This window comes from Micromys minutus (genome assembly GCF_963924665.1).
Source record: "Micromys minutus genome assembly, chromosome: 16".
NCBI classification, from domain to species: domain Eukaryota; kingdom Metazoa; phylum Chordata; class Mammalia; order Rodentia; family Muridae; genus Micromys; species Micromys minutus.
This window is the reverse complement of record NC_137985.1, coordinates 22062863-22090813: the sequence shown is the minus strand read 5'-3', so window position 1 is coordinate 22090813 and position 27951 is coordinate 22062863. Positions and strand designations below refer to the sequence as shown.

The 27951-nt window shown below is 40.0% G+C and overlaps 1 protein-coding gene across 1 annotated transcript in view; it reads left to right on the top strand.

Annotated features, from left to right (window-relative positions):
* Positions 1-26997, top strand: part of LOC308430920 (beta-galactosidase-1-like protein 3) — a gene marked incomplete at both ends in the record, with an annotated part of 32815 nt that extends 5818 nt beyond the window's left edge. Inside the window, 16 exons of the mRNA XM_080930195.1 lie at positions 275-370; positions 1053-1161; positions 3155-3247; positions 5501-5582; positions 6501-6565; positions 13685-13769; positions 15925-16062; positions 16565-16645; positions 17333-17439; positions 18264-18404; positions 18721-18792; positions 19433-19511; positions 19953-20040; positions 20321-20432; positions 26638-26754; positions 26884-26997. Coding sequence (XP_080786321.1) covers positions 275-370; positions 1053-1161; positions 3155-3247; positions 5501-5582; positions 6501-6565; positions 13685-13769; positions 15925-16062; positions 16565-16645; positions 17333-17439; positions 18264-18404; positions 18721-18792; positions 19433-19511; positions 19953-20040; positions 20321-20432; positions 26638-26754; positions 26884-26997 — 1579 coding nt within the window. The remainder of the gene's footprint in view (positions 1-274; positions 371-1052; positions 1162-3154; positions 3248-5500; positions 5583-6500; positions 6566-13684; positions 13770-15924; positions 16063-16564; positions 16646-17332; positions 17440-18263; positions 18405-18720; positions 18793-19432; positions 19512-19952; positions 20041-20320; positions 20433-26637; positions 26755-26883) is intronic.
* Positions 26998-27951: the final 954 nt, after the last annotated feature.

Here is a 27951-nt window from a genome sequence, read left to right as displayed (position 1 = left end):
CTTTACTAACCAATTAGGTGATAATTTGGGAGCTATGTTCATACAACATTGAGAGAAGAGTCTCAGAATAAGCACTGTGATCAGATATGGGGGCCCTGAAATCAGCATTTGAATAATGCAAGGATAAGTTTTACATGGTGCACAATAACATCATGCTAACAATAGAAAGAGGGAAGATGGAGGACATCTCTACACCCTATGTGTCTATGGGCTCCCTCTATACCCAACTTCTTTGGACTATCCCCAAAGGGACTGACTTTGTTTCTCTTTCTAGGGCGTATGTTTTGCTGGCTGAGACTATTGGGCTGTGGGTAATTCTTCGACCAGGGCCATACATCTGTGGTGAGGTTGACCTGGGTGGATTACCAAGGTGAGCTACCCCAGAGTCCGTGTTGTGATTTAGCAAGGTGTTTTACTCTGCAATAAGTAATTTTTCAAGCCGGTGAGTACAGTTGTCACTGTCACTAGTTGTCCCAAACTGAACTCTGTACTTCCTGCCCTGACAGTGAAATGTCTAGGGTAATGGGGGGAGGTTTGGATGCTACTGCCATTCTAGTTTTCAGAAGCATACTTGTGATGTGATCTTAGTGCACTGAATATGTGATGATTAAGAGCAGTGTGAAGACAGACATAACAATACAGGGTTTGTCATCCTGTTGTTCCACAGAAAAAGGTGTAATACACATTTGAATTCTTTTCATGAGCTGAAAGAAGGGGACTCAAGGCTCTTGAGGAATATGATGACAAATATTGTGGCTCTTCTAGAGACCTCAGATGTGTCTCTGGCTGAAGGCAGGTGGCCTTTTTCCACACACTGATATCTCAGCATGTTTCCTGGTTTGTCTCACAGATCCCTGGAGTTTTGAGGATATTGTGAAAAGCCCATATGATACAGATCCCCCGAACAGTTTGGGTAATCCTGGTGCTATGGTCATTGGGTGGACAGAGAAACATCCAAGCTATAGGCAGCTCTGAATAGTGCTCAGCTGGCCAGACCCAACATCTCTCCTGCTTCCTGCCTCACATACTAATGTTTTGCCTCTTGTCCCTAGCTGGCTTCTGCGCAATCCTGTGTCAAATCTGAGAACAACCAACAAGAAGTTTATTGAAGCTGTCAATAAGTATTTTGATCATCTGATTCCCCAAATACTTCCTCTCCAGGTGAAAATGTCCCTTTTAAATTTGTTTTTTTTTTTTTTTAAGTAGGCAGGGGGATGTTGTAGTAAATGAAAGCATCTTATTAGCAGGGTTAGAAAAAAAATTAATATACTGAAGTTATCAGAGCATTGGCATCATATTATAGGCAGCATGATATATGGCATATATAGAGGGAGAGGCCCCAGTTCTAAAGGACAGGGGAGTTTAAACTATTATACATATTATTGTTTTGTGTTTGGAGGAGTCAGGTGAGTGAGCTCCGTACTAAGTGACTAGCTTGAACAAGCCTGTATGCTTGTCACAAGAATCACAAGGCAGGAAAACACTGAAGTAAGATTGTAATCTAGACTGCCACACACCTTTTATTCTCTGTCTCAGAGAGTGCAAGAGAGGTCAGCCTGATTTCTGATGGGTGGAGGGTCTGCTGAAAGATATGCGATCTAACAACATTCATTTTGGAGAAATACTTGTGGCTTACAATGAGTTAGGGAAGTCCCAGTCTCCCTCTAGGCTACCAAACAGATTTTCTTACAAGTTAGATCTAGACCCTCAAGTTACGCATAGAATCTTGGATTCATCCTTGTGGCTTTGGTCCAGATCTTCTAAAGAGACATCACATGAGACAGGGACAATACAAAAGGTTTCTCCAGTTGTTTGTATGTACCCGATACCTGCTAAGATCACTGAGCAGATCACTGACAATGGTTACTCTACATTACTCCTGTTATTTTACTGGTAAATTCTGGGGGAAATGCAATGTGTGTGTGTGTGTGTGTGTGTGTGTGTGTGTGTGTGTGGTGTGGTGTGTGTGTGTGTGTGTGTAAAATGGTAAGATAAAATTCTTCTCATGCCCTACACTAATTTCTTTCCTTTATATAACCTCCCAAAATTTGCATGTTCTTTAAACACAAAGCACAGGACCTTCTGTAGGTTTTTTCTTGTCATTTGAGAAATTCCATCTGAAAATTGCCAATCTTCTTGATCACTGCACAGGGTTGCACAGTAGGATAGACTACATGCATTTTCCCTATCCATGATATTGCAAAATTTCACTTTTATACTTAACACATGACACGGTTGATTTCATCACGCACCTATTTGTGTCTTTGTGACTACAGCTTCTGGTTTGGTGTCTCTCAGTGGGAAAAACACAGACACTGTGAACTTTCATTCTTTACAGGTTACCTGATGGTTGGAGAAATAATGTCTTTCATTTCCAATAGTCAGCCTGAAGCACAAACTGGGGCATGGCAAGAATGTTCTTATACAATGCCATACAGTTTGTAAGACACCCATTGTTCCATTTTTGTAACATTCTTTGGTTTGATGAATCGAGTATAAATAAATGTCTCTTCAAAAAATATGACTGTGAGTTAAATAATAAACTTCTTGATACAGCCTGAGATAAGAAAGATGACCATAGCTCAGAAATTTTCCAAAAAGGAGTTTAAAATCGTTATCCTTGCAGCTGAGGATGAGATGCTGACTTATGAAGTCAGCTCTTTTCTTCCTGGATAGTGATAGCATCCAGTTCGTTCTTCCTGAGAACAGGCTCTGCACAGCCTCCATGGTGATGGGAAAATGAAAATCAGTCTGTTTAGAAGGGAAAGACGAAGGTACATAAAAGAGAGGGAGCTGTGTGAAGTGTCTGTTCACAGGGGTTATGGGGAGTGGAGAGGAAGCCTGTGTGATGGATTAGATGGAAAGGTGGGTAGTGAATTTGGAGTTGGAGATATGGAAATGAGTTTTCGGGTTTGAGAGCTCATAGCTAATGAATGTGAGAAATAGAAAATAAACTCTCGCTCCTATAACCATAAAACATTGTGAAAGGTAAGACACCTTCAGGAGCTTATGTGCCTAGAGATGAATGACTGTGCCTGTCTCCAGCAGATCTGAGAGAAAGCACCATGTCTGGTATTTTTATTAGCAACCGAAACTCTAGACTTTTGCTCCAATAGAAAGATTGTTCTTCGACTGTCATGTGTTTGTTTCACAGTACCGCCACGGTGGCCCCGTTATTGCTGTCCAAGTGGAGAATGAATACGGTTCATTTCAAAAAGATAGGAAATACATGGATTACATTCAGAAGGTAAGGATAGTTGCTTTGCATCTATGCTCTTATGTCTTATTCTTAACGTTGTGCCTTTCTAAAAATGCATGTGTCAGCTTTGTGGGTGGTATGTGACTTTTCTTGGAGAGATGTGGACAAACCCATTAAAATACTGATGTCAGAATGAAGAACTGATGCCACCCACGGCTACCTTAAGGAACCAGTGAGTGTATTGGAGTTTCTGATAGTAGCATGGGTTGCTCAAAGTTCGCTGCATCACTGAAAAGTCAGACAGTGCTGTCTTTGGAGGTTGCCACACGACTTGCAGGTAATTTGACCTGTTATAGTCTCCCCTCTACAGTAGTTATTACTGCTTATGTAACCTTGGGGAGGAGCCTTGAGAAATCTCCTACTTCAGGAACTTTCTGATCCATTTAAGTTTTGTTTACTTCCAACACAGAAACTGGGAATTAATGGCCTGAACTCAGTAATTGTTCAGCTAATATTATTTTTTTATCTTTTTAAAAAGGTATTGAGCTGGGTGTGGTCATGTACACTTGTCAGAGGCAGAGGCAGGAGGATCAAAAGTTCAAGAGCATCCTTAGCTACAGAGCAAGTTCAAGGGCAGCTTAGGCTATAGGAAGCTCTATCTCAAACAAAGATACCACTTAATTTCACACCTCTGATTGTATGTGGCTATTTGAATATGATAGGTACACAGGAAAAACCTCATGCTTTCTGAGCCATCGGTCTGGTTTCCAGACTGTATGGTCCAAGCAAAATTTTCAGAATATAGCTTCCCCTTTCTACAGACACAGTAGGATTTCTTGTTTCTGTAGATAGAATCCACACAGAGTTCAAGCTTTGTGTAGCTGACTGATATTCTTAGGGTTAACCTTTCCCTGATAGTAATGCAAAATTTGAGACCACCAGACAAAGTAATTTAAAAGATTTTTTTAAAAGTTTACCTATAGAAATGCTGTGGCAACAGCCTTCTTTGCAAATCTGAGAGCTGCTGCAAAAGTGGAAGACAGGTGCTGGAGTTTTTAAAGGCACAAACCATAGTTGTCTCAACTCTGAGGCTTTTCTGCTCTATGAGGTATTATCATGGTTTTTGCTTTATTCTTTTCCTGAGCAAGCAGTAGTTAAGCAGAAGCAGAATAAGCATCTGGTTCTTATGTAGATAATGGTTACACAACAACAGAAAAGGAGAATAATTTTAGGAAACAAGTGGCTCTGAGATTAGTTTCTTCATTAGATTGCTCTCCTGTTGACAAGGCTTACCCCAGGACCATGTTATAGACATCCTGTGTTCAACAACCCTTAGGCTACGAATAAAATCTTACTGACTCCTATACTTTTCTCCTTTCCTTCCTTCCTTCCTTCCTTCCTTCCTTCCTTCCTTCCTTCCTTCCTTCCTTCCTTCCTTCCTTTTCTTCCTTCCTAACAGAACTCAGTTTAAAATGGAGCTAGTTTTTAACCATTGAAAAAGTACCAAATGTCTTCCATCTTTTCTCTCGCTTTGTTGTCATTTACGTACTTCATTAGTATGGCCATTGAGAAACTCAGCTTTCATTGACCCTGGATGTCAGGCCCATAGGCATCCACTGCTTTAGTGGAACAACGGGAACTACACCTCCTGAGCCTAACACAACAATTTTTTCATTACCTAAGTTGCAGATGCTCATTCTACATTCAAGCCTTTCTGTGTTAGTCAGTCTCCAACTGTCCCAACAGATACCTTACATACAGTCAAATTGAGTCATATGCATGTGTGAAAAGTCATGATGAGGTTTACTATCCTGTATCATAAATATATGCCAACCAAAAAGTTAATGATAACTGAAATAATTGACCTATAAGCAGAATAGACTTACTTTGGTTCATAGCTTTGTAATTACAGCTCATAATTGGTTATCTACAGTAGGACTTGTATTAAAAGTCAGTGCCTATCACCACAGGAGACCAGGCAGAATCAAACCACTTGCCTCCTGATCTGATAGTGCAATGAAAGAGAAAGAAACTGGGCCATCATCAATCTCCTTGCAGAACATTTCTCCAACGGCCTAAAGGCCTCTCCACTTTCTAAAGTATCTACCATCTCCCACAAGCATCATGCTGAGTACCAATCTTTTTTTCCATATGCTCATTTGGGAGACATTGCATATACCTGTTTTGTAGTTCACACTATCTCCATCCGAATCAAACTGTTTCATTATCTAATTTTACAATATCTGTTTTTTTCCCATGGGAGAAAGAAGAGTGAGTTCACAATATTTATTTTCTTAACAGGCTCTGATAAATAGAGGGATTGTGGAACTCCTCTTGACCTCAGATGATAAGAATGGAATACAGATCGGTTCTGCCCAAGGAGGTACTGGTTTATAGTCATTTTATAGCACAACCAAGGCTCCTAGCCAGCCAATAGAAGCTGTAAACAAGTATCAAAGAGAACCAGATGCATATATGATCCTCTTTCTCATGTCAATTAAATGGTTCCTAGAGATTTGATATGATACAAAATGAGGTTCAACATTAAAGCTCAGAGTTCAAGCACCACATGTGTCATTTCCCCCTCTTTGAACACAACATTGATGGAGCTCTTCATTCTGAGTACATCTTTTAATTTTTAAAATAATTCCCATAGGTAGGGATGTAGGCTGGTCCAGGACATGGTTTAGATCCCCAAAAATCCTATCATCATGGGTAGTCACACAGGGAACAATTGGATGGATATAAATGACACGCACTATGGCAAATTCTTAGTCCTGGCATCATAAATCTTGGTCTACCCAAGGTGGACACCTAGCAGATCCCAAAGAATTTAGTCAAACTCCAAAGTGATTAATAGTATGAGAAAGTGCCAAGATATGATCGTGTGGTTGGGTCCAGGAAACATCACGAGGTGATCTTTAGTGGGTTTTTGTTTTTGTTTTTGTTTTTTGTAGTTATTATGAACTGCTGTCAGTTTTTGGAGGAGGATGGATAGCTCTGCTCCTATTACTATGCTCTGGAAAGTGTTGAAATTGGGATCAGAAACTTTACTTCAGTTCCTAAACATTTCTGTTAGCTGGCCTTGCCTTGGTCCACCTATTTGTACAAAGTGTGGTTAAATTTAACAAGATAGTGTTCCTGCATGTATGATTGGCAATAGCTTTAACAGTCCTTTATGTTTCCAAAATGGGTCACAAACAGTATCTTTTTACCACTTTTACTCATTGCCCCTGCCCCATGTTTTTGATGATTTTTGTCACAATGTTTCAGAAGTACCTCTTTTTTTTTCTCTCTACAGCATTGGCTACTATCAACGTGAATTCGTTTGATAAGGATTCCTTTATTAAGCTGCACAACATGCAGGTAAGATTGTAAGCTACATAGAGTTTTATCTGTCTTTTCTCAAGATCTTGTCATCTGTGAAACTGTTGATAAAGAACACAGGAGGCATGACACAGATATCAGCACATTACCCTGAACCTTGGTGGGGTTCAAAGCCACTTGGTGAGAAGTGGTGAAAAGAAACTTTCTTCTATCATCTCCACTGATGGGTCATGCCAGCAAGATTACTCTGAAAAGTATGAGGGGCTTATGCCAGATGAGAAATGAATATATCAAAGGGGAGCCAATGGTGTCCTTCCTCCCAGAGGACACAGTGAGGGAATCAGCAGGAATCTCAACCTCATCTGGTGGTGCTTTTATTAGAATGTTGAAATTCTGTGCTTGTTGCTGTACTGGAAACCCGGAAGAGATATTGATAGATTATGTGTGTATTTAAAAATTGGAAGCAAATGAGTGTATTTAAGACCACTCTTGAATAATGTAGACTTTTCTGTCTCAAACCTTCAGTTTGGAGGAGCAAGGTTCCTTAGTTGGGGTTTCTATTGCTGTGATAAAACACTATGACCAAGGCATCTTGGGGAGAAAAGTATTTATTCCAGCTCATACTTCCAAGTGAAGGTGCATCACTTAGGGATGTCAAGGCAAGAACTCAAAGCAGGAACCTGGAGACAGGAGCTGATGCAGAGATGGAGGGTGTTGCTTACTGCCTTGTTCTCCTGGCTTGTCAGCCTGCTTTCTTAGAAAACCCAGGACCACCAGCCCAGGAAGGCACCACCCACAGTGATCTCAGAGCCCTCTGCCATTGATCACTAATTAAGAAAATGCCTTAAAACTGGATCTTATGGAGGCATTCTCTCAATTGAGGCTTTTTCTCTTTTCAAATGTGTCAAGTTCACATGAGACTAGCCAGCATACAAGGTTAAAGGCTTTTGTGAAATACTAGGTAGGAAATTCCTGCAGTAGGTGGAATCTTAATATGTATCTCTCCTCTTTCTTTGAAAGTGGTATTGGGTGGAACTTTTTATTCTGAATATGGTCTCTTTCATTTTGCTCTGAAAGTTCAAGTTGATCAGGACTTGTTGATCCTAGGGTTGGATCTTCCATTTTCCACTTCAGATAAAAAGTGCTCTTTTCTCTGCCTTTCTTCTCCCACCTCTCCTCTTCCTTGGAACCATTTATGTTAGCTGAGGATGGGGGAGATAAATTATGTTAGTTGTATTGTCTTTGGAATGAAGACACAAGATCCTCCATCAGCATGCAGTTCTGAGAAGTATCCAAGGAAATATTAAATGTGTCTTCCTCTGACAGGGTTTACTTTATTTTGTAGTGATGAATCCAGAGTTTTAGACTTTGTGAAAATGTCAGTGAGGGGTTAGTACTTAGTATATAATATAGAATCCTTTTTACTTCTTTTTTTATTGTGTATGTGTGTATCAGAGAGAGGGGGAGAGAGAGAGGGAGAGAGGGAGGAAGGGAGGGAAAGGGAGGGAGAGGGAGAGGGAGGGAGAGGGAGGGAGTGAGGGAGGGAGAGAGATATTATGCATCACAGTGCACATGTGGAGGTCGGAAGACATTTTTATAGAGTTAATTCTTTTCTTTCACCTTAATCTGCATTCTGGAGATGGAACCAAGGTCATTAGGCTTGTGTGACAAGTTTTTTTTTTTTTTTTTTTACCCATTGAACCATCTCCCTGTTCCCCTGTTCTTTTTTTTTTTTTTTTTTAAGCCAACAGTTTATTAGTACTTTGGACTTTCCAGGTTTCTATTAGCATCTTCTTTTGTGTGGGTAAAAGGGTGAAATGGCCCGTCCTTTGGATGAGAAAATCCACAGAGTGCGGACTAATGAGAACAGCTCAGAATCTGACTTAACTGATATATATCCTGTTTAATCTCAGTTTCATATGGTAACTTAACAAGCAGAGAAATTATCATAGAAACCAGAAAGTCTTTTTCTTTTATACACAACTTGAAAATGACTTAGATCTGAGGTGCCACACTCATCCAGAGTTGAGCCATAAGGAAAGGTTGGTGGCTATTTTGAAAAGATTAGTCATTATTTTTTTTCTTTAACTAAAGTTCTATTTATATTCATTTTAAACTTGGCTATTTTGCTGTTGTAGTGAACTACGTATGTGTGGTGGTTCCAGAGACCAGAATAGGATGGCATATTCTCAGGAACTGGAATGGTTGTAGGATGCTATGTGAGTGCTAAGAAACAAAACCCCAGTCCTCTGCAAGAGCAATCAGTGCTTTTAACTGTGAAGTTATCTCTCCAGCCCCATCAGTGTCTGATTTATTTATTTATTTTTTATTTTTTAAATTTTTTATTTTTATTTTTTCAAACTTTATTTTAGAAAACAAAGATAAATGTACAAATTTTTAAGCATTTTTGCATAAAAGTATACGAATACATTTTTAAGGTTGTAATTAAGTATTTGTGGACACATATACATACACATATGTATATATGTAACAATAATATAGGAAAAGAGGTTATTAATTTGAAGGGATAGGAGAGAAACTGGGAGGGGCTGTAGGAAGGAAAGGGAGATGTGATACAGTTCTATTTTAATTAAAATATATTCTTTTTTTTTTTCTTGAACTTCACACAGTCTGTGAGTTGTTTCTGGGGTGTTCAGAGCTTAACCCCATCAGTGTCTTATTAAGCAGATGTTTCATCTTTTCCATTGCTCCTAAATACAGTCTGTACAAATAGCGTTTGGTGGAATGGACCACACTGAGAATCGGGATGCCTGCGAAGAGTGCGGTCTTCAGGTTGTTTAGAAATCTTTACCCACCATGTAACAGAGTTCAGAAGCCAAGAATTGCTCTTTATTGAGTAGAGCTAGGTGCTTCAAACCTGAAAGGGATTTCCTTGAGCAAGGTTTAGTTGTCATGGCTGTACCCTCAATTCTAGAAGGCTATCCCACCAGCCTGAAGCCAGCTCTTTTCCCATTCATTTGTTGTCAATCATGATCTTCTCTCTCCTTTCAACAGGATAGATAACTGATAGGTCTCTGAGACTCCCCAAGTCTTCATCTAAAATCTAACCAAAGACAGCACAAGGAGTTTTAATATAATATTTTAATTATTATCATTTATTTAATGTATATACATATTTACTGGTTATTTTATCTATTTATAATTCAAATGTCCCCCTTTCTCATTTCCCCTCTGCCAATCCTCTATCCTATTACCCCTCCCTTGCCTCAACAGGGCCAAGGGCCTCCCCTTCCACTGATTCCAGACAATGCCATTCTCTGCTATATATGCAGCTGGAGCCATGGGCCCCTCCATGTGCACTCTTTGGTTGGTGGTTTAGTTCCTGGGAGCTCTGGGGGTTCTGTTAGTTGATTTTGTTGTTCTTCCTATAGGGTTGCAAACCCTTTAGATCTTTCAGTCCTCCCCCTAACTCCTCCTTTGGGGTCCCCATGCTCAGTCTGATGGTTGGCTGCAAGCAGGGGCTGAAAAGATGGCCCAGCCATTATAGACTGTGGTCACAACCAAAACTATAATATTTTATTAATTGTTGGAAAATTTCAGGCACGGATACAATGTATTTGATGAACTTTGCCTCTTCCACTCCTACCCCTAGCTCCTCTCAGGTTGACTCCCAGCTCACCTGTCCCTAACTTTATGTCTTCTTCTTTGTGTTAAATAAACTATGGAGTTTAATTTATGCAGCTCATCTTCTCAGTAGTGGGTAGTGGGGGCCATCACTGATTATTGACTAACCATCCAGGGTCCACACTTTTAAAGAGACAGGACTCTGTCAACCCCAGTAGTCATCAACAGTAAGCCTCTCACCTGAGGACTCATGGCCCCTCTGCCCTCTGTGTTGGATTATTGACTGGCTTGCTCTTATGCAGGTCTTGTGCAGTCAAAGAAGCAGAAAGTTTGAAATTCTAAAATGACTTATCACAGGAGTATTAGAAAGAGGCTTTTGATGTTTTATTCTTGTATTCCAAAGCAAATAACAATCTACTGGCTTTGCCATCCCGGGGATTGTAAAAACAAATAAAAGAACAAAACTAAAATACAAAATAAATATCCCCCTTCAAACAAACAAAACCTAAACTAAATAAAACCAAAACCAGCTCACCAAACGCACCCACAAAACAAAAAGAAACAAAAATCCAAACAGTTTTGAAGGACCAACATTGAAAACCATCCATTATTTTTTCAGAATGAAAGTTTGGCACAGTGGAATGAATATATTACACAGCATATTTATAGTTCCCAGTCTCACTGGAAACTATTGTCCAGGAGAAACTCCCGTTAGTGAGTATGTGGCTTCTAGAATTCCCAGCTGGTACTGTAAATGCTCCATACATCCTAGGAAACAAGTTAAAAGAAGAAAAAGACAAACAGCTAATTCGAACACAAGTATTTTTGCAGAGAAAGACATTTTCCTGGGACTTACTGTCCTCTGGTTTTGAGCCTGCGCTAACAGCACATGTCCAAACACCCCCAAACTTCTACCCACCCCTCATACGATGGAAAACTCTTTCTTCAGATCCCTGTCTTTAGGGAGAGAGGGGCTTGATGCCATGGGATTTTGTAGAACCGGGGGTAGGGCATTCATGGTCAGGCAGAGTCCCTTCCAGAGTGTGCTCTCCTCTCATCTTTCCTCTGACAGTCATGCTGGGCAGGGCTTTTCTCCTGAAAGCAAAGATCCTTTTCTTCTAAGTCACAGCTGAACCTGATCTAGTGGTAGCACACATACCAAAAGATGAGCCACTGAAAGGCTGTGAGAAGGCCTGGAGAAGACATTAGTAAGTACCTGCTACTGTGTTAACATCGCATACCACAAGAGGTCAGAAGGTCCCCTCCCCCCACACACACACATAGCCTCTGTACATTAGTTAATAAGCAACTTGAGGAGGGAAGTTCTTTTTTTGTCATCATTGTTGGTTTTTGCTTTCTTATGAATGCAGAGGCTTTATCCCTGGCTTGCTTGGCCTCACACATGTAGACAGAGCATCACAGCAGACAGGATATACAGGTAGTGAGATAGGATGGGGCCAAGGGATATATACTTCACAGTGCCCACCCAAAATGACTTCCATCTCTCAACTAGGTGTGCCCACTCCCAAAAGTTTCCAGAAACTCCCAAAACAGTGCTACCAGATGGAGACCAAGCACGTAACATATGAACATGTGGAGGACACTTCATATTCAAACTCTGAGAGTAGCAAAATTCGCTAAGCCCTCGTGTGCTGGGAACTGTCCTGGGTTTTTATTATTTCCCAACTCTCCCAGGGTAATGGTGTAGGTACTGCTGCTGTCTCCACTTTATAAGGACATCAGGACATGAGGTGATGTAGAACTTTATGCACAGAGCTGGGATTTGATAGTTACAGTCCTGTGGATTCAACTGCGGTCCATGAAACAATTATCACCGAGTCAAAAGCCACATGCAAAGTCCTGCTATTGCTTAAGCCAAATGAAGACACTTGGGCCAGGGCTGTAGGCAGCCACATTCCATGGTGTCTCTGTCAGATGCACCTGCACCTTCTCTCAAGCATTCCAGTAAGATATGGTCATAGTCTTTCTTGTTTATTTTAATTTATTTATGAAGAAAAGCATATGGGACACCCCCACTTAATTTATTTTTTTTTTGATATCTTTTTTCTCAATTTTTTACAATTAGATTAATATCTGCTCTGAGGTTTTCTGAGCAATAGTTTTTTTTTTTTTCCTGTATCTCTGAATTGAATTTGTTTTATTTACCTACATAGTTTATTTCCCCCCTGGATAAAACTTAGAGAGGAGAAGCCCTTGGTCCTGCCAAGACTTGATGCTCCACTGTAGGGAAATGCCAGGGTGGGGGAGGCAGGGATGGGGTGGGTGGTGGAGAAGCAGTCTCATAGAAGAAGGGGGAGGAGGATGGGATAGGGGGGTTATGAAGGGGGAAACTGGGAAAGGGGATAACATTGGAAATGTAAATAAAATATATCAATAAAAACATCTTAAATGAAAAACTTATACATCATTTGTGTTGATTACTTTCTCTTCATATAAATTCTTATTAGTATCATTTTTCTATATTTACACCATATTAATTTTGGTATATTATATTTACATTGAATCCAAAACATTAGAAAATATCTCTTGAAACTTTACTTTAGTCTATGTTTAAAATATGTTGTTAAAATTCTAAATAGGGACTTTTCAGTCATTCCTAATTTTTCTTTTTACATTTAATGTGTGTGTGTGTGTATAACAGAGAGAGAGAGAGAGAGAGAGAGAGAGAGAGAGAGAGAGAGGAGAGAGAGAGAGAGAGAGAGAGAGAGAGAGAGAGAGAGAGAGAGAGAGAGAGGAGAGAGAGATTGGTCTGTAGACAAAACTTAAATACATTTGCCCCAAGCTCAAGGCTTGCTATTAATATATTACTTTTGAACAAGAGCCTTCATTGTTCAACTTACTTGAGAATGCTTCTGGAAGTGGTGTGAATATAGTTATTAACTTGAAAGTATGTTTGGTCAAGGGTTTAGGCAACCATTAGATGCATTTTTAAAGGAATACCCACATTTTAGGTAAAAATGAGTTCTGGGGAGTTGGGAAATATATGACTTTGATTTCTTTCTGTATATCTTGTGCTAATGAGTCATTGGTGATCACACCCATAGCACGGTGTGATGGTTGGGATTGTGGCTGCAGGAACTATACTCTTGCTAGTTCAAATCCAGGTTGTAGCACTTTTGAGCTGAGCTAAGTTAGACAGTAGTTTAAGTTTGTAGTAACCTACGTTTCTCCATCTGTACAATGGGAGCAGTAGTTTATCAGTGGTGGTGTGTTAAATAGAACTACTTAAATAAAATGCTTTACTCTATGCCTCATAAGAGGAAAAGTTCAATCATGACTAGTCATTTTGATATGTTAATAATTACCATAAAAGGCATAATTCATAAATATTATAAACTTTAAAATCTTTACATAATAATTTATTAACAAAAGTTACAATAAATACTGTCACAAATAAAAATAACATGGACATGAGAGCGTTTGTATCAAAACGGGAGAAACTCTGAATTGGGCAAAAGGTGGAAAACAGGGTTGGCATCTCCCTTGTGGGGTCCTTTTGTTCTGCTTTATTTTCCTTTTTCACACTGAGTGTTTGGCTTGTTTTGTTTATAGAAAGATAAGCCCATTATGATTATGGAATACTGGACTGGCTGGTATGACTCATGGGGGAGTAAACACATTGAGAAAAGAGTAAATGGTAAGTAAGTGAACCATTGGTTTTGACTCAGAGTCAGGAAGGTCCTATGGCATGAATCATTCACACAGCTCTGCTTATTGACCTTCCTGTACAGACATGAATATCCGTCTAACCTTTGCTAATTGCACAAACTGACCATGCTGTGTGCACACTCAGTATGATGCCTACCCTACAGCAGCCTTACAACTGAACACAACAATCAGATAGATAGAAATTAAAATATCAATGTACTGTCCTTATTTCTCAGACTGTGTGATGCAGGGAATAAGATACAGTCAGAGAACCAGGATAGGAAATAGTTTGACATTCTTACAAATGGTTCTGGAGTGTTGTCGTACTCATCCCTAGGAAAGAACTTTTTGGCATTGTCAACAAAAATGGTAGTGGTTTCTAGGAGCCCACAAGCAGGGAGAGATGAGAACTTGGATCCAGGGCTTGGAGAACAGGACTTTAATCCCAAATTTCAGCAGTAGCTTTGTGATTTGAAGCACATTTCTTTTACTTCTGAGTTAAAATGTCCCTTGAAAAATGGAGATTATTTAGCTTAGATATTCATCAGTGGATGAATGGATAAAAAGAATGTGGTAAATATGCACAATGGAGTATTACTCAGCCTTACTAGTAGGAACCGGGTCATCTGCAGAAACAGGATTAAAACTGGAGTTCTCTATGTTAAGAGAGGCCATACAGCTAAAGGATGACAAGCTTTGATTTCTCTTGCATTTGTGTAAATTAAAAAAAAAAACATTGCTCTTGTAGAAGAGCATAGTGGAATGGTAGTTATTAGAGACTGAGAAGGACATAGAGAAAAGGGGAGAAGCCCAGTGAGGGACCCCGAAATGCAGCCAGCAGGAAGACATTAGGCAGGGCTCTCTGTAGCTTAGTGAGACAAATATTTATTAAAACAATCTGCGAGAAATTCATAATGACTAAAAAATATGACTGTAAAGACCCAGCCTAAAGTGATCAATGGGTAATGATACAGACACACTGCTCATCCTGGTTTGGTTGATGTGCTTTGTACACAGATAGCAAATTACCATTAAGTCACCCATAAAAGCATACAAAGACTACATCTCAGTAAAATATGACATAAGAGTACTTTCTTCAAAAGTCACGAATGGGAGAGTCTAGGATTGTTGAAAAGATTTAATGCTGCCACTCAGAACAGTGCCTGGCGATTTCTATTCACTTTGCCAAAGAGAGTTGCCATGAAGCTATTTTGTTACAGCTACATGAAAAGCTCACTTGTCCCAAAACAGGAGAATTGCCTAAGTATTGGCAACTGAGAAATAGGCAATGTCTAGCTTTGGACTGCAAAACAGAAAAACAAAAACCAAAAAACAACCAACCAAACAAAAACAAAACGCAAGGCAGAGAAATATGGCCACCACAGCCATTAAAGATCTTAGAACAATATTAGCATCACCCCAAAACCTGGCCACCATCACCAGTCATAACTGCCACCAAGCCACTGATACGTGATCTCTTGTGTCTGGGTCATGGTGATGTCTCTATCGTTAAACATAGTTTTTCATCAGTTAATTGACTCATCGTTCCTGTGATGGTATGGGCATTAAAGCCTTCTTTGATTGGCAGCAAAGCAGAAGCAGAGAGAAAATAAGCCATATGTGGTCTTACAACCAGTAAAGAGCACAGCCAAAGCCTAGGCTCATGCTGAACAGCCATCTTCCAGTCTCCATGGCAGCCAGAGGGAAGATGAGTTCACTGGTAGTTATGCTTGAAAAATGAAAGTTTCTGTGACCAAGAATTATAAATACCACAGGCACTGTACAACAATGCTGTGCTTTTAACCCGACACTTCTTGGAGACATTGTCCTGGGGATGTGGGAAGGAGGGCATACTAGCAATTTGAAAATAACTTAAAAATTTAAGTATTTATATGACAAGAGTTTTAGACTATCATTTAATAATGCAATTTGGGCCCAATTTGCAGCAAATCTTTAGTGGGAAAAAAGAAAAAGAAAAAGACCCTTCAGGTTTCAGTACTTAATTTTCAAGAGTGGCTCTGTATGGTCCCACCTACTTAACGGTGAAAAAGACAAGATTGACTATGCTGGATGGAGCTCGAAATGATACTTTTTACCTAAGATCTCTGTTTCCCTTTGGTTTTTAACCCTTCTCTTCCCAACAGAAATTCGACGCACAGTATATAGATTCATCAGCTATGGACTCTCCTTCAACATTTATATGTTCCATGGTGGAACCAACTTTGGTTTCATCAACGGAGGCCACTATGAAGACCATTACATCAGTATTGTGACTAGCTACGGCAAGTGGTGATGCTGTGGTCCCTTCTCCGTGATGGGTTGTCCTACAGCTTTGGGGAGGAGACTCCAGAATTATGCTCTTGTATCACGAGGTCCTAACAGGCAATCTGTTCTGAGCACCGAGCCTTTTCATCTGCTTTCCTTTCTTCTTTAGCTTGTAGGCTGCCCAGCCAGCCGTCCTTCTAGCAGGCTGGCTTCTGAGCACCAAATGCTCGGCCTCATTCTTGTGCGCCAACCCCAGTGCTTTCGGATTTAGCTTGGCTTGACTAGGATTCAGGATTGATTGTCTGTGAGAAAGTGAAAAGGCAGGGTGAGCCCCAGGTTTCCAGATAGGATCTGGGACAGGTTTCCAGTTTAACATTTACACCGTATCCCAGGCAGAGACAGAGGGTGTCTTTCTTCTGTCTCATCTTTGTTGAATCTGTGTGTTCACACATCCCCGTGCCTGAAGCAGGGCCTGCTGTGGAGGACTGAATGTCCCAAACAGAACCCTCTGTCTTACAGACTATGATGCTGTGCTGTCTGAGGCTGGTGATTACACAAAAAAGTATTTCAAGCTTCGGAAACTCTTCGCATCTGGTTCAGGTACTTATCACCTTAGTAGGAGGAGAGCATCCTCATGAGCTCTTCATAATTTGTGAAGGAGGGAAACAAGGGAAATGTCTTTTTGGGGAGGCAGCATCTTATGAAGCTCTGAGAGCAAGGACAATCTTACATCAACTTCCAGGTTTCCCACTTAAAAGCTAGATGGGTTGTATGTCCATTTAGAAACCTCTAACCTTCTTTACTGAAATAAAAATTATGATACTGGCGTGATATATGATGACGAACAGTAACCTCCTATTTGCAAAACTTTTGTGCGGGACTTAGTAATCACATATGCAGAAAGAAAACTTCTTATTTTGACATTAACTATTGCATGCATTTTGCTGTCTAGTGAGGGTTTAAGTCAGCATTGCCTGATGTACCACGGAGCATTCTACTGGTCTTCTTTCTCTATGTTTCTCCCAGGTACACATGCTTACTATGTTTTTACTAGGTATGTTGTCTACCAAGAATTAATGCTTCCTAGATATGTGTCTCTACCAGGTCTGTGTGGATGTCAAATGTTACCTGTTATCTCTCTTGGAGAAGCTCGCCTATGTCCTAGGATAAAACTCTTTGTTTTCTGTCTCTGGATACAAAGGTTACAGACAGTCATGGGAATGCTTAGAGAGAGGAATGTTCATTTTAGCCACTTTATCTTGTGCTCCAGTGCCATTCTCGTTGCAGCACGTCCTCTGCCTCCGTTGCCTCTTCTTACTCCCAAGACTGTCTATCCCTCTGTGAATCTATCACTCTACCTGCCACTGTTCGAGGTCCTATCGTACTTAGATAAGGTGAGCACTGCTTGGGCACCGGCACGGGTTGGAGGGTGAGACCTTGAGACCAGGGGAAGGATGTGGGCCCTAGAAGAATTATCTCATCAGGGAGCCTTTTTCACAAGGGAGTTTGAAAATTACTTCTTGGCAGTTGTATGTGCCACTGGAATGATAGGTCAGGAACCACCTGTTGTTGCTTTGAAGACGATGGTAAAGAACTTGAAGACTTAGCAATGAGAATGAGAAAGGTGGCACTGCAGGGTGTCTTGTCTTAGAGGTTCCTAAGCTTAGATGGACTCACTTGCTGAATGCTATTATAGGACCCACAGTGGAAAGTCACTGGCTAAGGACCCATGAAAGTAATCTTCTTTATCACCCACTTGTTAGACTTTATTTTTAAACTATGCCTTTTATCTCCTCTAAATGAGAAACCTCTCCTAATTATAGTGATCAAACTCTTGAATTATATTGGCTTTACTTCCATTGTTGCTATGTTGAACAAGAAGCAAGGACAGTAAATCATCCACATAACTAAATGTTTGCTGAGTTCAAAATCCTGTTGTCTTCAGTTGTTTGCAATATGTTTGTTTGTTCTGCTGATTAATTTTTATGATTATAGTGGTTTTGTGGTCTTCACAATGCTAAGCTACTCTGAAATTTCTTGGATAATGAATATATCACCATAGAACTGTTTGTTGTTACGGCATCTATTTGTGATTGTTTTTATTCAAGGAATCTTTGAGGAGCATTGTGTGGTCCAACAAATAGTGACGAGAGTCTTAGGAGAAGGATCATGTTTTTTCCTCATTTTGTCTTCTGTTCCTGCCCTGTTTCCATCATAGCCTGTCATATTACACACTCCAGTCACCATGGAGAACCTTCCAATAAACAATGACAGTGGTCAGCCATTTGGATTGGTTCTTTATGAGACTTCCATCTGTTTTGGAGGCAGTCTCTTTGCTTCAGTTCATGATTCAGCACAGGTAGGCATCAGCGTGGATCTCTGGTGGTATGTAGACTACCTCCATTGTTGAGAAGTGTGGTTACAGATTCACTTCACCATATTCTTTCTAGTATTTGTTTTACAGTTATGGTAGAATCATAGTAAACATCTAGAGTCAAATCAAATAGACTTTTATTGCTTGTTTTGCTCTAACTCAGTCTACCAGGGACTCCTGTTCAACTGCTAGTTGTCTGAGCACTAAAGTTAGTATCTGTCTTTCTCTTCCACCTTCTACATAAACCTCTGTTCTTCAGGTAAGCCTATTGATCAATCTGATGCTGGCTCTATTTTTGTAGGTGTTTTTGAATGATAAAAGTATAGGAATTCTGGATGAGAAAAATAAGTTTCTGAATATTCCTAAAATCCAGGTAAGTAATCCCACAGCCCAGGAGATACCGTCGATTGTCCTTTCATGAGCAGCCCAATTCTGGGCTTGACTACCACTTTCTCCCACTATGTTATTTCTGCTCATATAGGATTTGTGGCAGGAAGTGTATAGGGCCATAATCTTAAGGCATCTTCTAAGCTTCGGTATCTTAAAGACCTACAGGATGAATTATTTATTGAAAGTATAAGTTCTCTTTAGTTTTTTTGGATTGCTAATCACAAGCAGAATGAAAGGTTATTTTTTTCTCATCCTAACAGAGTCAGCAAAGAAAAAAGAGTAGATTAAGTATGGGATGTGTGTGTGTCTGTGTGTGTGTGTGTGTGTGTGTGTGTGTGTCTGTGTGTGTGTGTGTAACAGAGAGAGGGGGAGAGAGACAGAGAGTCAAAGAGACAGAGAGAGAGAGAGAGAGAGAGAGAGAGAGAGAGAGAGAGAGAGAGAGAGAGAGAGAGAGAGAGAGAGAGAGAAATACAGAGAGACAGGTAGAAAAAGAGGTGTGAATTGGGGAACTGCTGGTTTCTAACTCCTCTACCCAGCTTCTTGGGACTTGAAAAAAAGAACATGTTCTTGAATATGAGATCTTGATGGCTATTTTGTTTCCACTAATTTGTCCCCCTAAGCAGAGTTGTCAGCTTCTGAGGATCCTGGTTGAGAATCAAGGCCGAATCAATTATTCATGGAAAATTCAAAATGAGCAGAAAGGTAGGCTTTAGTCCTAAGAAACAATGTAACTTCTTTCCGTTTACTTGAAGCTTATACCTATGCATGTTTTGGGGTTGGAAGGACTGAAATGACTCAGCGAAAAGTGGGCTATTTAATTCCAAGAGCAGTGATGTTACTTTGTGCCCACTCCTTTGTTCTGACTGTTCTTGTTATCCATGGCAGGAAAGAGGAACAATTACGTTAGATGCTAGCCCGTCTTAGTTCAGGACTCAGTCTTCTTTCAGGAAAAATCTCTATACTAAGTGGGTAAAGCTTTTATTCCTGTGAAAGCATACAATAAGAAAACTCAAATGATGATAGTACTTTCTCTCTCAGCTGCTTTCCTTGAAAGGAAGCCCAGATAAGCTGTATTTCTCTGTCCCAGACTTTGGAGAATACCCAGCACTTGTTGCTAGACTCTGCTCTGGTTCCCATCCGCAGGATTAAATAATGTGGTTACCATCAATGGCTACATGCTGAGGAATTTCACCATCTATTCTCTGGACATGAAGATGAGTTTCTTCAAGAGGTATGCTTCCCCCTACCCACAATGCACACCGAGAATTTCAGAGGCTATGAATAATTCCTTTGCTGGCAAAAAGCCCAAGATTCAGATACCTGAAGGGGCATATCCAATTATCTAATGTTTTACTTCAGCATTAGAACAAATCAGGTATCCTGGTTGCCATAGTAATGCTGCTAGTTTAATATATCAGTGGAGTACTGATCTCTGTAAAAGAAGGCTGGGTCAGTTGGAAGGGGAGCTGGAAAGAGTGTTCTTCAGCTTCATCTTTTGATCATGTCTCTAGGCTCAGCTCTGCATCCTGGAGGCTTGCTCCAAAAACTTACAAAGGCCCTGCCTTCTACAGGGGAATTTTGAACGCTGGCTCTTCTCCCACGGACAGCTTTCTGCACCTACCAGTAAGCAAGCCTCCTCTTCTCCGATGTCCTAAACATGTATTTTCTGTTTTGTATTTAGTTTATTTAAAAAAAATATATACTATGTGTTATTTTAAAAACACACATAAAATATGCATGTGTATGTATGTGTGCTTATATACATGCATGTGGATATGTGTGGCCTCTTCTGGAGATTTTCTGGAGCTGGAGTGAGAAGCAGTTGTGAGCTGCCTGACACAGGAACTGGTAACTGGGGCTTATCTTCAACAAGAGTGGCATGTCTTCTTCTTCTTTTTCTTTTTTAGTCTTAATTTATTTCAGGTCTTTTAAAAATAATAGAAAAATTCACTTAAAACAAAAATCAGTGACTGATTATGACAATACATCATGTAAACTATATGTTCATGGTAAAGGGGATGCTTATTGTTTTATCCATTCCAATGCAAAATGTAAACACGACCACATAGTACCCTCGTACGTGTCTCTAGTTTCACAAATATCCCTTTAAAGGCTCTAGGATGTGGCAGAAGGAGTTCAAGAGCCAGAGGCATAGAGGACTAAAGGAGACAAAGTCTGGATCCACCAGGTGGATGTGTGAACCATCCCAGCATGGTGAAGGGGCGTGGCCATGACCTCTAGCTAAAAAGCCTCTGGTATTTCTTAGTTCTTGAGAGTTGTTGATAATTCTACCATAATCCAGTGGAAAGAGATGTGTCCACGGATTGTTGGGAAGCACAAATTGGCACGGATGTAGGTGACAAATCAAAGTTTAATGGAAGGGAGGCAGTGAAGAAGTTTGGGATAAGAGGTTGAATATTACCAAAATGTATATAAAATTCTCTGAGAACACACACACACACACACACACACACACACACACATAATGAAAATAAAAAGATGTTAAAAAAAAACTAAAGCAAATCCAAGTTAAGCAAGGCCGTGATATACCTGAAGGAAAATTTGCCTTTGCCTTTCTCTCCTCTTCTCTTCCTTACTTCTAATAAACCATATGATCTTTTTCAACCATTCTAATTTATCATAATGTATAAAGTATATGAGAACACAACTGAAAATTTCCCAGGAGCTATCTGGATTTTTGCAATGGAAGACAGACAGACAGACAGACAGATACACACACACATATACACACACACACACACGTATACACACATGTATATGGTATATACAGTCCCCTACCAAACAAACAAACATCCTGTCTCTAGAACATTGGTTCTGTGTTCTTATTACTCTGGTATAATAAATTCTGGGGGGTTATGCTTGAACAAGTACTCAATCAGTCTGTTATACTTTGAATACAAATGACTCCCATAACCTAACATATTTGAATGCTTAGTAATTATGGACTGGCATAATTTGAAAAGGATTAAGAGGTGTTATCTTGTTGGAAAAAGCTTTGAGGTTTTAAAAGCTCATGCCAAATCTCAATCTCTCTCTCTCTCTCTCTCTCTCTCTCTCTCTCTCTCTCTCTCTCTCTCTCTCTCTCTCTGCCTATGAATCAGGATGTAACTTTCAACTCTTTCTCCAGCACTGCCATGCCTGCCACCATGTTTCTTGCCTTGATGATAGTGAAATAGACTTTCTAAACTGTAAGCAAGCCCCTAGTGAAATGTTTTCACTTATGAGTTGCTGAGATCATGGTGTCTCATCATAGCAATAGAACAATGATTAAGACAAAGGTCTTGCCCACATTGGGTTAAGCTACTTGTCTTAGTTGTTGTTCTAGTGCTATGAAGAGATACCATGACCACAGCAACTCTTACTTAAAAAGCATTTAATTGGAGCTTGCTTATAGTTTCAGAGGTTTGGTTTATAATCATCATAAAGCATGGTTATACGCAGGCATGAATGTTGTTGGAAAATTGAGATAGTTCTACTTCTGGCTTCACAGGCAGTACGAAGAAAGTCTGTTGCAGGTTTTTGAAACCTCAAAGCCCACCCCCAGTGATCTACTTCCTCTATCAAAATCATCCCCCATGTTCTTTTCAAACAGTGCTACTGTTTGTGACTAGCATCCACGTAGATGAGCCTATGGGGGGAGTTCTTCTTCAAACCACCACACTATCTTAAAAGAACCTGGTTTCTAGGTTTTGTAATGTGTATCTCTGGTTGATGGGGTGAAATCTTATCCCTGAATCAGAATATACTTTTAGGTCTTTGTATTAACAAGGGTAGGCATTGCTTGCCATAGGTGGGTTGTGTGATTTATTGGCAGTACAATTTCTGTAGGCATATGTTGGAGCTAATACCTCTCAGGATAGATTTTTTTTTTATATAAGACTTCATAGAGGGGATCTTAAGTGTCTTTAGTAGCTCCTCCCCCCACATGAGTCAGGGCAATGGGTGAAAGCAGCTTCCTGACAAAGCTGGCTGAGGTGATCTTAAGTGTGATTGACATGTTAAGGTTTTCCAGAGGGTTAGTGTCCATTCTCCATTGTTCACCATTTTCCCAGCTTCTAGGAAATTCTGTCTTCTATTCTTGAAGTAAAAGCGGGGCTGTTGTTAGTATGGATAGACTGGTATAGCCTAAACTTGCAGATAATTTTTTCTAAACATTTTTGAATAATTTTTTCTGTCCTGTCATGGACAGCTTCTATTTCCCCTCTCAAGCCAAGGAATCCACGAAAATTAAAATATTTGAATCCTCTTGGGGCAGTTGTCATGACTTTATAATCTACTTCAAAGTCCTCTCCTGGCTTCATGCTTATGGATTGTCTTGCTGTTCTGGATAAGAGTACAGTTCTTAGTTGAATGCCATCCTTCTGGTGGTACAATGCCATGTCCTGCATGACTAGGATGATGAAGGAATGAACAAAAGGCAGACACACGGACCAAAAAGCTGCGATCAGGTGGGCCATGTGTGCTCTAATGAAAATCCACCAGCAAAAACAGCAACTTGGAAAATCTTTATTTTATACAGATGAGTTGAGGAGGTAGGTTTATTGTGCATACAAGCATACAGAGATGGGTGTGGTGGTTTGGATGAGAATAGTTTCTATTATTCCATAGGTTTGAATGCTTGGTCTCCAGTTAGTGGAAGTGTTATGAAAGGACTAGGAGGTGTGGCTTGTTGGAGAAGGTGTGTCACTGTGGATGGGCTTTGAGGTTTCTAAAGCCAACTACACCATGCCCAGTCTCCGTTTCTCTCTACTACTACTCCAGAACCATGCCTGCCTGTTGTCTGCTCCCAGCCATGCTATTTGTTGACTAATCTTCTGGAACTGTAAGCAAGCCCCCAATTAAATGTTCTCTAACATTTTCTCTTCTTCTCTAACATTTTCATAATATCTTCTCTAAACTGTCCTGGTTCATGGTGTCTATTCACAGCAATAGAATAATAATTAAGAAAGTAGGTTTGTGGTACACAGCTGAACAAAGAGGCCGGCTTGGATAATCTTGGTATAGGGTTCTTTTTAAAAGAACCTTCTCAGGCTACAATAATCTGGGAAGCTATGAGTAATATTTTATGTATATACTGGTTAATCATTCAGAAACACTAATACTTTGGCCACTGGAAGACTTTGTCAACCCCCTCAGCCTGACCTGGGGAGGACTTTGCCCACAAAGATTTTTAAAAAATGTCTGAATGCCTGTTGTTTTTGAAATGTCTTAGAACCCCTGGACCCTTGGGGCTCTCAGAGACTGAACTACCAACCAAAGAGCACACACTAACTGGGCTTAGCCTCCCTGCACATATATAGCAGGTGTGCTGCTTGGTTTTCATGTGGTTCCTAAACAACTGCAGCTGGGGGACTGTCCCAAAAGCTGCTGCCTGTCCTCGGGATATGTTCTTCTAACTGGACAGCCTTGTCTGGCCTCAGTGGGAGAGAATGTGGCTAGCTAAGCCCCACAGAGACTTGATATGCCAGGGTAGGGGGACACCCTGAGGGCCCCAACCTTTCAGAGGAGAGGAAGGGGGGCTGTAAGGGGAGGGTTGTCAGAGGAGGTGACTGAGAGATTGGTCAGTGAATGGGATGTAAAGTGAATTAAAACTAAACAAAGCAAAAAAGATAAAAGAAAGAAAGGTCTTTTTCAGAGGAAGGAATGATTTGTTTAGAGGCAGGGAGAGAACCAAAGGCAGGTAGAGAATCTGTTTGGACGAGGCTACACAATTAGCTGCACAGTTATCTGGACTTTTCTTTTACAGTGTCCGAGTCTTTCCTACAGTGTTCTCTGCAGTACAGACTACCATTTCTTTAGAGGCATTTACTCCTGAAGCAGCCCGTGGATCCTCTTTCTGGGTTACATTTCTTTTTTGTTTGTGTTTAAAAGACCTCTCTTTCTAAATTGTGCCCATGTGCAGGCATCTCTTGAACTTACAAAATCAAGTTAATGCTCTTCTCCTTTTCTTTTTTATTTCTGAATCAGGATTAGTTTCTCAGACTTTTGTATCAAAGACTTTTTTGCTTAAGTGGTCCCAGGGAAGAAGACTCTAATGCAACGGATTGTCATTCACTATCAGACTTGCTTTGTCTATAATTCACATTCTTTTCCTCACTTAGCCTGAGCTCAGTCTGGACTTTTTCTCTCTGCTTGATATAGCTAGTTATTAGTTCTCAACAATTGCCCACTGGAGGCTCTTTTGAAATAGGGAACAGAGTGATTTGATCAAGGTTCTGGCAGGATTTTAATGAAAAAATGAAACGGGACATGAGTCTGTTGACTGAGAATAGGCTGTGATCTTTATTCCGTTACTTGTCAGAGATAGCTTAGCTTCCAGAACACTAGAGACCTAATATGAGGTTCGGACTACCCATGCCTGCTCTGTAATCAGTATTAAGTGAATCAGTAGATAGTGACGCTTTAGCAACTGCCTTTGACCATGGTAACCAACCCCAGAGGGCTATCTAATGTTGAGAAGCCACCACTGTTCTTAAGAGGACCACTTTCCACATCAACACCAGCAGCAGGCCTTAACCTTTGAAGCACAATATTTTAAAATTATTGTATAATTACATGATTTCCTCCTTCTCTTTCCTTCCTCCATCTACTCCCTTGTTTTCTCTCAAATTCCTGTCCTCTTTTTCTTTGATTGTTGAATATATATGCATATATCTTCAGAAATATATAAATGTAACCTGCTCAACTCATATAATGTTATAAGTATGTATATAATCTCAGGAAATAGCAACTCAGTATTTCTATATGCATTTAAATTAAATAACTTATTTATACATGGCATGCCCTATTGTGAGCCTTCATTAGTGGCCCCTTGGGTTTACCAAAGCTTTGATTATCTTATTTATCCTTGTTTGAATAAACCAGTCTTTAGAAACTAGTCTTCAGTTCTTCCAGCTGGTTTTATGATGGCTTACAGGGAATGTAACGTTGGAATCATTTAGAACTTTTCTCCCAAGTTCAGTGTTAGTTGCTAGAATATTAAGGTTTCTGTGGAATGAATTATTTTTATTTCACCTTGTTTAAGGGTATAGTCCCTTAGAGTCTAAGCCGAGAAAGTACACCATTTGATGAGCTTCCGAGACAGCTATACCTTTACACTTTGTGAGGCCAGGAAATGCTCCTTTAGGTTCTCAGCAGCTCCCTTGAGTAAAATGTCTCTAAGTAGAAAAAAATTTTCAGGAAGTCTCCTTGTCTTTTTTTTTTCTTGTCCCAAATATTTTTCTGAAATGATTTGATATATTTCCAGTATATTATAAGAGCTTATGTTTAGTCTGGAATGATGATGGATCAGCAGTTAAAAACACTAGCTACTCCTTCAGAGGACCCAGGTTCAGTTCTTAGTACCCCTGTAGTGGCTCACAATTGTCTAACTCCAATGCCAAATGATCTGATGCCTTCTTCTGGCCTTATCTAGAACCAGTCATACGATGTGCACACATGTACACTGAGGAAAAAGCTAAGACCTATACAAATAAAATAAATAAACATAAGAATATAATTTAAAAGGCTATGTAGCCCTGCCTGTGAGCAGCACTGTTCATCTATTTACCTTGTTCTTATTTTGGAAGAGAAAATCCCTGCTTTAAAAATGTAACACACTCATCACTTATTCAGCAGGACCACGATGCATCTCAAGGCCAGGGTTGGCTCCATTGTCTACTTTCTTACTCTCAGACTGTGGGGAGGAAGATCTAGATGTTTTGCCTTCTAAGTTGTTTTCACACTTGGCACCACTGGGATCCTTAATCTTGCACTTGCTCTCACTTCACAGTGCTCTGGTCTCACTCTCTGTCCCCATGCCTTTCAGAACTGGCATTATGGGTTTGTGTTCATCAATGGACGTAATCTTGGAAGATATTGGGACATCGGGCCTCAGAGAACACTGTACCTTCCTGGTCCCTGGCTTCATCCAGAAGACAATGATGTGAGTTACCCAACCCTTCTTCAAGGTGTCATAAATTGCTAGGTGATCTTCGTCCTCCAGTCCCAGTGCTTTCTCCATCTTGTATAGCTAGATTAATAATTCTCACTCCCAGTTTTTTTTTCCTCCCAGGTCGTTGTGTTTGAGAAGATAGAGAAGGGTTTTTACATCCAGACGAGAGAGAAACCCCAGCTGCAAAACTGCTATGAAACAGACTCCTACGCTGCTGTTTCTTCTGAATGTTGATTGTTGTTAAGAATATAGATCAGGGCTTGCAGAAAAATATGAAAATAACCTAAATACCCAGACAAATTGTTACATATCTCATACTGTCCATCTAACTAGTATTTTTAGGCTACAGACGTCAAAAATCTTTAATAAGAAAACTTACCTAGTTAAATGCTTACTTCTTAGTAGGTTTTTATGCTCTGTCAAGATATGCCTTTAGAAAGAAACAAGATAAAAACAAATTTAACTTCTGCTTTCTCGTGCTCAGTAGGGAAGAAAAGAATTATCTGTGACACAGGAGGAATTAAGCATGCTGGCCTTTCTCTGCAAAAGAGAGTATTAAAATAGTGACTTGTAAATGCATGATTGTGTGTGTATGTGTGTGTGTTTGTACTAGAGAAAGAGACAATATAGGTCAACCACCAACATCTTTATGCATTTCTCTGTCCTGTTTGTCTTCAAGGTGAGCTCTTGAGTGACATCAGTCAAAGAACAAATAGCAGTTTGATATATATATGCAACAGTAAAGCCTGACATTGAGCCCTTTAGAGCTTATTCTTTCTTGGTTTTCTGGGTATAGTGAAGCCTTTTACTTATAACGCACAGAGATCAGTGAGATCAGCCCACATCCATGAGAAATCAAACCAATCTTCTCAAATCACACTATTTGAAGCCTAACACAGTTTCTCATATTAAGAATATAGTAGCCCAACTTCCAACAATTAATGCTTTACAGGACTGTCTTACTTTGTTAATTATAGTGCTCATGGGCTTCAAGCAATATAATGAGTAGTTAAGTCAGATGTTTGAGGAAGGAAGACACTGCATCCTTTTACAAAATATTAATTTTGATCATTAAATTCTTACTTGGTTTCGATAAAAATAGAAATACAGAAAAATGACACTGATCAAATAGTCTTCTCTCTCTCTCTTTTTTAAAAGTGTGTGTGTGTGTGTGTGTGTGTGTGTGTT